Source organism: Neomonachus schauinslandi, chromosome 5, assembly GCF_002201575.2.
Source record: "Neomonachus schauinslandi chromosome 5, ASM220157v2, whole genome shotgun sequence".
Lineage (NCBI taxonomy): Eukaryota > Metazoa > Chordata > Mammalia > Carnivora > Phocidae > Neomonachus > Neomonachus schauinslandi.
The window spans coordinates 98,402,291-98,413,397 of record NC_058407.1 but is presented as its reverse complement, the minus strand read 5'-3'; the positions used below and the strand labels follow the sequence as shown (position 1 = coordinate 98,413,397).

At 38.6% G+C, this 11,107-nt stretch overlaps 1 protein-coding gene across 2 annotated transcripts in view; it reads left to right on the top strand.

The window, feature by feature from the left end:
* The window catches only part of RAD51AP1 (RAD51 associated protein 1), a 25,321-nt gene extending 15,031 nt beyond the window's left edge, over positions 1–10,290 (top strand). For both annotated transcript variants that reach the window (XM_021690683.1, XM_044914956.1), the window contains 3 exons: positions 6,027–6,191; positions 7,510–7,659; positions 10,053–10,290. In XM_021690683.1, coding sequence (XP_021546358.1) covers positions 6,027–6,191; positions 7,510–7,659; positions 10,053–10,195 — 458 coding nt within the window. In that variant the 3' untranslated portion in view covers positions 10,196–10,290. The remainder of the gene's footprint in view (positions 1–6,026; positions 6,192–7,509; positions 7,660–10,052) is intronic.
* Positions 10,291–11,107: the final 817 nt, after the last annotated feature.

The window sequence follows — 11,107 nt, the reverse complement described above, 5'->3', positions numbered from 1 at the left end:
TTTTAAAGATTTTATTTATTTATTTGAGACAGAGAGAATGAGAGAGACAGAGAGCACATGAGAGGGGGAAGGGTCAGAGGGAGAAGCAGGCTCCCTGCCGAGCAGGGAGCCCGATGCGGGACTCGATCCCGGGACTCCAGGACCATGACCTGAGCCGAAGGCAGTCGCTTAACCAACTGAGCCACCCAGGCGCCCTGTTCTTTTGGTTTCTATTTCATTGATTTCTGCTCTGATCTTTATTATTTCTCTTCTCCTGCTGGGTTTAGGCTTTATTTGCTCTTGTTTCTCCAGCTCCTTTAGGTGTAGGGTTAGGTTGTGTATTTGAGACCTTTCTTGTTTCTTGAGAAAGGCTTGTATTGCTATATACTTGCCTCTTAGGACTGCCTTTGCTGCATCCCAAAGATTTTGAACAGTTTTGTTTTCATTTTCATTGGTTTCCATGAATTTTTTAAATTCTTCTTTAATTTCCTGGTTGACCCATTCATTCTTTAGTAAGATGCTCTTCAGCCTCCATGTATTTGAGTTCTTTCCGACTTTCCTCTCGTGATTGAGTTCTAGTTTCAAAGCATTGTGGTCTGAAAATATGCAGGGAATGATCCCAATCTTTTGGTACCGGTTGAGACCTGATTTGTGACCTAGGTGTGATCGATTCTGGAGAATGTTCCATGGGCACTAGAGAAGAATGTGTATTCCGTGGCTTTGGGATGGAATGTTCTGAATATGTCTGTGAAGTCCATTTGGTCCAATGTGTCATTTAAAGTCTTTATTTCCGGGTGCCTGGGTGGCTCAGTTGGTTAAGCGACTGCCTTCGGCTCAGGTCATGATCCTGGAGTCCCAGGATCGAGTCCCGCATTGGGCTCCCTGCTCGGCAGGGAGTCTGCTTCTCTCTCTGAACCTCCCTCCTCTCATGCTCTCTATCTCATTCTCTCTCTCAAATAAATAAATAAATAAATAAATCTTTAAAAAAAAAAGTCTTTATTTCCTTGTTGATGTTTTGCTTAGATGATCTGTCCATTTCAGTGAGGGGGGTGTTAAAGTCCCCCACTATTATTGTATTGTTGTCAATGTGTTTCTTTGATTTTGTTATTAATTGGCTTATATAATTGGCTGCTCCCATGTTAGGGGCATAGATATTTACAATTGTTAGATCTTCTTGTTGGATAGACCCTCTAAGTAGGATATAGTGCCTTCCTCATCTCTTATTACAGTCTTTGGTTTAAAATCTAATTTGTCTGATATAAGGATTGCCACCCCAGCTTTCTTTTGGTGTCCATTAGCATGGTAAATGGTTTTCCACCCCCTCGCTTTCAATCTGGGGGTGTCTTTGGGTCTAAAATGAGTCTCTTGCAGACAGCATATCGATGGGTCTTGTTTTTTTATCCAGTCTGATAGCCTGTGTCTTTTGATTGGGGCATTTAGCCCATTTACATTCAGGATAACTTTTGAAAGATATGAATTTAGTGCCATTGTATTGCCTGTAAGGTGACTGTTACTGTTGTCTGTGTTCCTTTCTGGTCTATGTTACTTTTAGGCTCTCTCTTTGCTTAGAGGACCCCTTTCAACATTTCTTGTAGGGCTGGTTTCGTTTTTGCAAATTCCCTTAGTTTTTGTTTGTCCTGGAAGCTTTTTATCTCGTTCTATTTTCAATGACAGCCTAGCTGGAGATAGTATTCTTGGCTGCATATTTTTCTTATTTAGTGCTCTGAATATATAATGCCAGTCCTTCTGGCCTGCCAGGTCTCTGTGCATAGGTCTGTTGCCAATCTAATGTTTCTACCATTGTAGGTTACAGATCTCTCCTCCCGAGCTGCTTTCAGGATTTTCTCTTTGTCTCTGAGACTCGTAAGTTTTACTATTAGATGTTGAAGTGTTGACCTATTTTTATTGATTTTGAGAGGGGTTCTTTCTGCTTCCTGCATTTTGATGCCTGTTTCCTTCCCCAAATTAGGGAAGTTCTCTGCTATAATTTGCTCCAATATACCTTCTGCCCCTCTCTCTCTTTCTTCTTCTTCTGGGATCCCAATTATTCTAATATTGTTTTGTCTTATGGTATCATTTTGTCTTATGGTATCACGTATCCCTCGAATTCTGCCCTCATGATCCAGTAGTTGTTTATCTCTCTTTTTCTCAGCTTCTTTATTTTCCATCATTTGTTCTTGTATATCACTGATTCTCTCTTCTGCCTCATTTATCCTAGCAGTTAGAGCCTCCAGTTTTGATTGCACCTCATTAATAGCCTTTTTGATTTCGACTTGGTTAGATTTTAGTTCTATTATTTCTCCAGAAAGGGTTTCTCTAATATCTTCCATGCTTTTTTCAAGCCCAGCTAGTACCTTTAAAATCATCATTCTGAACTCTAGTTCTGGCATCTTAATAATATCCGTATTGACTAGGTCCCTGGCGGTTGATCCTGCCTCTTGTTCTTTTTTTTGATGTGATTTTTTTCCGTCTTGTTATTTTGTCCAGAGGAGAATAGATGAATGAGAGAACAAAATGCTAACAGGGTAACAATGACCCCAGAAAAATACACACTAAACAAATCAAAAGAGACCTTCCAGAAAGTGGTTGCTGTTCTGTTCAGAGAATTGCTGCTATTCTTTTCTTCGATCTCCTGTTGTGTTCATAGGTGTTCAGAATGGTTTGATCCCTATCTAGCTGAATTCCTGGGACCAGATGAAATTTAGGTCTCCTATTCCTCTGCCATCTTGCTCCTCCCCCTCACTGAGAACATAAGACTTAAGAATTCTTAAGGACATCTGAAGATTCACAGAATCCATAACCCCATTGTTTGGGCCTTCCAGATTTGCCAATATGGTGTGTTAATGACTTGGGATTCTGGGAGCTCTGTCTTCCCACCACCAAATTATTTAAACTACTTTCTTTGTTGACTGATGATGATCAGTTGGACCCCATCTTTAGAAAAGCTTGATAAATAGAGTTTAGTCAGCTCCTACCATTTATCCTCAAGCCAAGAAAAGAATACATGCACTACCAAAACTGTTGGAAACATAGGAGGTTTTGTCCTCCAAGAGTCTATATTTTGAAATTTTGGAGAAACTCCCCTACTTGATTAATAATGACTGGATAGAAGGTGATGCCAAGAAACTGTTGTTGATACTATAAGATATGATAATGACATTGCTGTGTTAAAAAAAAAAGCCCAGGTTTTTTAGAGACGTACTCTGAAGTATCTAGGAGTGTAATGAGCTGATGCCTTGGATTTATTTTAAAATACTCCAAGGAGGAAGGGGAAGAGAAGACAAGAGAGAGATGAAACAAATGTAGAAAAATATTGATGAATATTGAGTCTGAGTGGTAGTTTATTATTGTCTATTGTGTATGCTTGGAAATGTTTATGTATTTTTTTATATAAAATTTATTATTTCCTACAGATAGGTAAATATTATATACACTGAGCATAACAGTGGTTATCTCTGAGTGGCGAGATTAAGAGTGGATTTTCTTTTGTGTTGATATTTCTTTGGTGTGCTCTATATTTCCTGCAAAAAGCATGTACTGTTTTATAATATAAAAAAATGTAAAGTTTTTATGAATATAGTACTACTCCTTACTTACACTTAGTATTCAGAATTTATTAGTTATAAGACATGGCTTTCTGACTCCCCTCCCCTGGCCTTTCCCAAAACAGAAGAATCATTGCTTAACTATCAGATATTCTTTTATAAAATTAAATTTAATTTATTAAATTCAATTAATTAACATATCCTGTGTTATTAGTTTCAGAGGTAGAGGTCAGTGATTCATCAGTCTTATATAACACCCCTGCTTATTACATCATGTGCCCTCCTTAATGCCCATCACTCAGATACCCCATCCTCCCACCCACCTCCCCTCCAGCAACCCTCAGTTTATTTCCTAGTTAAGAGTCTCTCAGGGTTTTTTTCTGTCTCTGATTTTGTCTGTTTTATTTTTTCCTCCCTTCCTCTATGAGCCTCTGTTTTTTGTTTCTTAAATTCCACATATGAGTAACACCATATGATAATTGTCATTCTCTGATTGACTTATTTTGCTTAGCTTAATACCCTCTAATTCCATCCACATCGTTGCAAATGGCAAGATTTCTTTTTTTTTTTTTTTTTTTTTGGTGGCTGAGTAATATTCCACATCTTCTTTATCCATCCATCTGTCAGTGGACATCTGGGCTCTTTCCATAGTTTGGCCATTGTGGACATTGCTGCCATAAACATTGGGATGCAGGTACCGCTTCAGGTCACTATGTTTGTATCCTTTGGATAAATACCTAATAGTGCAATAGCTGGGGAACCTCCATACTGTTTTCCAGAGTGACTGTACCAGCTTGCATTCCCACCAGCAGTGTAAGAGGGTTCCCTTTTCTCTGCATCCTTGCCAACATTTGTTGTTTCCTGACTTGTTAATTTTAGCCGTTCTGATTGGTGTGAGGTGGTATCTCATTGTGGTTTTGATTTGTATTTCCCTGATGATGAATGATGGGGAGCATTTTTTCATGTGTCTGTTGGCTATTTGTGTGTCTTCTTTGGAGAAGTGTCTGTTCATGCCTTCTGCCCATTTCTTGACTGGATTATTTCTTTTTTGGGTATTTACTAAGTTCTTTATAGATCTTGGATACTAGCCTTTTATCTGATAAGATATTTGCAAATATCTTCTCCCATTCTGTGGGTTGCCTCTTTGTTTTGTTGACTGTTTCCTTTGCTGTGCAGAAACTTTTTATCTTGATGAAGTCCCAATAGTTCATTTTTGCTTCTGTTTCCCTTGCCTTTGGAGACGTGTCTAGCAAGAAGTTGCTGTGGCCAAGGTCACAGAGGTTGCTGCCTGTGTTCTCCTCTAGGATTTTGATGGATTCCTGTCTCACATTTAGGTCTTCCATCCATTTTGAGTCTATTGTTGTGTATGGTGTAAGAAAATGGTCCAGTTTCATTCTTCTGCATGTTGCTCTCTTGTTTTCCCAACACCATTTGTTGAAGAGACTGTCTTTTTTCCATTGGATATTCTTTCCTCCTTTGTCGAAGCTTAGTTGACCATAGAGTTGACAGTCCATTTCTGGGCTCTCTGTTCTGTTCCATTGGTCTCTGTGTCTGTTTTTGTGCCAGTACCATACTGTCTTGATGATGACAGCTTTGTAATAGAGCTGGAAGTCCGGGATTGTGATGCCACCAGCTTTGGTTTTCTTTTTCAGTATTCCTTTGGCTATTCGGGGTCTTTTCTGGTTCCATACAAATTTTAGGATTATTTGTTCAGCTGTGTGAAATATGTTGATTGCCAGAGCAGCTGTAGCTACTTAACATATCACCTCACTAGCTTGTATCGTCTCATATACAGAGAAGAGCTTGTGGGAAATGAAAGGTGTGTCCCAAATGAAATCATACATAGGGTTATCAGTTAATATGTTGTGGTATGGTTAGTCTCTTCTCGATTCCCAATGGGTTTCTATTCTAGAATGTTGAAGTTTATGTGATTAAAGGAAAGTATACTGTTATTATTACCAGCAAGGTCCTTGTTTTGAAGGAGTTGCTAATATTATGCCCTACTATTCTTTTAAAAAGTTACTAAGTTAAATTGGAAAAATTGGAAGTAAAGATTACTGATGGGAAATTATAATGATAATAATAGTAAGAGCAAGCAGTTCTGTTTTGCTTGCTCTTGGCCACATGTTATTCTAAATGCTTTACCTATATTAACTCCTTTAATCTGCACAACAACCCTCTCATGTAGGCTTTATGACTATCCTCATTTTATACATAGGAAACTTAAGCACAGTGAGGTGAGCGGCCTGTCTGAGGTCACACAAAGTGTAAGCAGAGGGGCCAGGATTCAAACCCAGGCAACCATGCTCTCAGTCCTGCAGTGGCATAGCATAGCACGAGGTGCCCAAGAATCGAGTGCAAAGGCTGTAAAGTCGAGGCAATAGAAACCTCACTTTGTTTTAAAATCGAAGTAAATTGACATACAAAGTTATATTAGTTTCAGGTATACATGGAAGCCTCACTTTTTAGAACAAAGATCAAGTATGTAATCCTCTGTTTTAGGTGAAGAGTCTGAGGATGACTCTGATTTTAATGAGAGTGAAGACGATGACGAAGACTTCACTATGGGAAAAAATAAAGTGAAAGAAATTAAGAAGAAAGAAGTGAAGGTAAAATCCCCAGTTGAAAAGAAGGAGAAGAAACCTAAATCCAAATGTGATACTTTGGGTAAGCCTAGTCCAAAACACTTAATTTTATAAAGGGAATGTATTTGGTTTATTTAATGTGTTTTTCTTCTCTCTGCCTTTGTTCTCCCTAACATTTTGCCAGTGTTCACTTCTAGCTAAGATACACAGAAGGAAGGGGGTGGTGGGGAAGGGAGAAAAGCAGCTGAGAGTTCTGAGCCCCACTGCCTGTGGACCTCTTACTAGAATTTCCCTCTTGCAGCACTGACGGCCCCCCTCCGAGACAGCTAGGGTCACCTGCATTTTATGGTGAGAAAACTGAGGCTCAGGTTAAAGAATTTGTTGGAATTCTTCCAACTAATTATGTGAGCTGCTGGAATTTGCACCCAGGTTTGTCCATTTAGAGCCCAAGCTCTAGCCACTGGACCACATTTTTTCCAGACAACGAACAGGGAAGTTTGCATGATTCTCATTTCTTGCTTTCAATCTTGACTTAGTCTTTGATTTGAGATCCCTCTTGCCACATGTTTTGGGCTTCTTTGGTTTTCCTTCCTTCCTTTTTTTTTTTTTTTTTTTAAAGATTTCATTTATTTATTTGAGAGAGCAAGAGCACAAGCTGGGGGAGCAGCAGAGGGAAAGGGAGAAGTAGGCTCCCCACTGAGCAGGGAGCCCGATGCAGGGCTTAACCCCAGACCCTGAGATCACGACCTGAGCTTTTTACTAGTCTAGTGACTGAACTCTATTAGAGTCTAGGTTCCTTGGGAACAAGATCCATGAGCTATACTCTTTGTAACCCTAGAGCCTAATATATTGTCTCATTGACATGTACTGATGAGACACTGTTATGTCATGGCTACAGGTATAGACTTTGGACCTGGTTCCTAATCCTGGCTCAGGTACTTATCAGCTATCAGACTACAGGCAGATTGCTTAGCCTGTTTCCTTATCTGATAGTGTGGATAGCAATATCTGTATCAGAGTTGCTCTGAGAGTTAAAGGTAGTGTGTGTGGAATGCTTACCACACTGCCTTGCCTACAAATGCTCGTAAAAATGGCTATTCTTAGGCTCTCAGTGAATGTTTGTGTATAATGAGAATTTTCCAAATTTATGATACTGCCTTTTTAATTTTTATAAGATTATGTAAGTTTATAATTTTTACACCTATGTGCTAGACTTAATCTTCCTCTGTGAAAAACCTTTTCTATGTATATTTTTTTAAAATTTTATTTAAATTCAGTTAATTAACATAGAGTATATTACTAGTTTTGGAGGTAGAGTTCAGTGATTCATCAGTTGTATATAACACCCAGTGCTCATTACTTTCTCTCTCTCTCTTTCTCTCTCTCTATTTTTTTTAAAGTGACTTCAGGAGACTCTGTTCCAGCTGCTGTGAAATCAGAATCTCAGCCTTCACCAAAAAAGGTTTCTCTTTCTTCAGAGGCCACTAGGAAATCATTACAAATATGCAGCCCTTCAGCTGAAAGCAGAAAACCTAAGTGGATCCCACCAGGTATGGCATATTTATTGATCAAGGGCAGGGGCTTGGAAAATTATCGGTGGCAGATGTTTTTCCCTAGTTGTAAGTGTTAACACAATTATTACGTACTCTTCAAAACCAAGGTTTTTAATTGCTGCATTTATTCATCATATGTCATTCCCTTATACTTACATGCTTATACTGAGCATCTAGATTGTTTCTTATTTTCTCAGTGTCATAAATAAGGTTGCAATAAGCACAAACGTCCTTATTTTAGAAATCTGTGGGCACATCCTTGATTATTTTCTTAGGACAAATTCCTAGTGGTGGAATTACAGTGTCAAAGAGTGTTAACATTTAACATTCCTGATATTTATTTTTGGCAACAAATCGGTTTGCTCAAGACCCGCTGGTCACAGTCTGAAACCTCGGGACCTGTACACAGGGCTTCCAGCATTTAACAAATGCCCTCGCAGACTTGACTTCTCTTCCTTTGTTTTTGCTCCACAGCCAAGCCTCACTGATGCTTTAAGAATTCTTTGACCTTCACTTATCTTGACATTACCAAAAACCTAGTCCAGGCCCTGTTCATTTCATGCCCCAAAGCACCTGTGGCTTCCTAACTAGTCCTTTATCCACTTCCTCTCACCCAACCACATGAACCCTCTAGTCCAGGGAGATTGATACCATTTTTCTTCCTTAAACACAATGTGTGTCGTCTTCTGTCAGAGCCTCTCTCTGTCCACTTTCCTCCCTCTGGTATGTCTCTCCTCATTTGTCCTTCTCCTTCTCTAAGTCATTTCAAATCTACTCAGGTTTGGTTTACTTCTTTTCACTGACATTTCTTTTTTTTTTTCTTTAAAGATTTTTTATTTATTTGAGAGAGAGAGAATGAGAGACAGAGAGCATGAGAGGGAGGAGGGTCAGAGGGAGAAGCAGACTCCCCGCTGAGCAGGGAGCCCGATGAGGGACTCGATCCCGGGACTCCGGGATCATGACCTGAGCCGAAGGCAGTCGCTTAACCAACTGAGCCACCCAGGCGCCCCTTCACTGACATTTCTTGATTGGTCCACAGTGGTCACCCCCTGATAACTAGGTATTAATAGACAGATTTCAGTCTGAGTCAGTATTTTTGTATTGCTCCCTGATGTTTATAGCAGCACTATCCACAATAGCCAAATTACAGAAAGAGCCCAGATACCCATCAACTGATGAATGGTTAAAGAAGATGTGGTATATATATATACAGTGGAATATTACTCAACCATCCAAAAGAATGAAATCTTGCCATTTGGATGGAACTAGAGGGTATTATGCTAAACAAAATAAGTCAGTCAGGGAAAGACAAATACCATATGATCTCACTCATATGTGGAATTTAAGAAACAAAACAGAAGAACATCGGGGAAGCAAAAAAAAGAGGAAGGCATACCATAAGAGACTCTTAACTATAGAGAACAAACTGAGGGTTGCTGGAAGGGAGATGGGTAGGGGGATGGAGTAATGGGTGTTGGGCATCAAGGAGGGCATTTGTTGTGAGGAGCACTGGGTGTTATATGTAAGTGATGAATCCACTCAATTCTACTCCTGAAACTAATATTACATTATGTGTTACTAGAATTTAAATAAAACTTGAAATATAAATAAAAAGTATTATTAAAAAAAGATGGCAGTCTGAAACTGCATGATTACTTAATGTCTCTTAATTACTTCATCTTGTAAAATATCAGGCACATATTGATTCAACAGTTCCACACACTACTAAGTGCTCACCATGATAAGCATAGTCACCATCTATCCCCATACAACGTTATTACAATATTATTGACTATATTCCCTATGCTGGACTTTTCATCTCCGTGACTTATTTATTTCATAACTGGAAGTTTGTACGTCTTAACCCCTTTATCACCCTTATCTATTTCACCCATCCACTCCCACCCCCAATCAGAGAAGGACAAATACCATATGATGTCACTTAAACTAGTATAAATAAATAAAAAGAATATTTGTCACATTTACAATAATTTAATATTTGAAAAAATAGATTCAAGGAGTATATGTAAAAATTGCAGCATTTTCAAAAAATGCATTGGATTTTTCTGCTACTTTAGAAATTATAACCGCATGCAGTTCTTCATGCCTTTAAAACCAATGTTACTTGCTCCCAACTTACCTGTTTCAGCTTTTGTGCTTAAAGTTTTGGTGCCATTAACTTGCCTTCTGAACATGTTTGAAAATAGGCAGTACTGTATTCTTTCTGCCCTTTAATACTGTTCATTCTTTTGATCTTGTTTATGGCTTGATAGAACTTACATACTACAGTAATCTGCACCTGCTTTTCTTTTGCATCTTCTGTCTTAGAAGTTGATCTTTGTTAAGAGATTTCAAACATCGCCAGCAGCAGGTGCTATGCTTTCTTTCAGCGGAATCTGGAAGCAGCGGCTGCAGCAGGAGGAAGAGCCCCCTGGCAGGGGTGTCTGTTAAGTCTCCAAGTCAGAGTCTCCGCCTTGGCTTGTCCAGATTAGCACGAGTTAAACCTTTGCATCCAAGCGCCTCTAGCAGCTGAGTGTGGTGGTAAACAAATGTTTGATTAAGAGAATCAGAATTTTACAAGTGTGTTTATATTTGAAGTGTGTTTCTATTTAAGGAGGGCATCATAATATAAAGGAATCCTTTAAGGTTATGTGAATTGCCTCTACCTATTTTGTGATGATGTTCTCTGAAGCTGTTCAAGACTTTAAGAAGAGGATTGTTTATAAGAATTATTTTGTGATGTCATTTCCTTCTGAAGAACATGTTCTCTTTTTCCTGTGTGTAGTAAGTCATTGTCATTAAGTGGTTGTCTGTTTGGGAGGAAGTCCATGTTGCATACTGTTCTAAGAAGATGATGTTGCTTTCCAGCTTTGTCTGATTTATGGCACCTTAACTTTCACTGTTGTGGCTTTATCTGGCAAAAGGAAACATGCCCATTTTTTCCAGGAGACATTTCTGAAATCTTAACTTAGGTTGTGTTGTCAGTTTTACTGCAAAGATGTTTCATATTTTAGCCAAATATTTTTATAGTAAGAATTCAGAATTATTTTACACATTAAAATCGTTGCTATAATATGGCATATGTCTCCTACTCAGAAATAGATGTTTATTATATAGCAAATAGAATTTCATGAGATTTTATGAAGCTCTCATTGCCAAAACCTTTAATAAAAGTGGAAGAGTCTTGATATGCTCTTTTCCTTCATACCATTACATCCATCTATTTCTGATTGTCTACATTTCACGATTAAATGAATGTTTTGCAAAAAAAAAAAAATGTTAGTCTTTTTGTTGTAAGTATAAGGGTGGGGGAGAGCTGTTTCTTAGAATAATCACTTTGTGAAGCCAGTGATTAGAGGGTGGCTGTCAAGTACTTAGTCATCCCTATTATGATATTAGATAATACAGCTTTTCAGGAAGCTTAATGTAAATTTGTTATGAATAA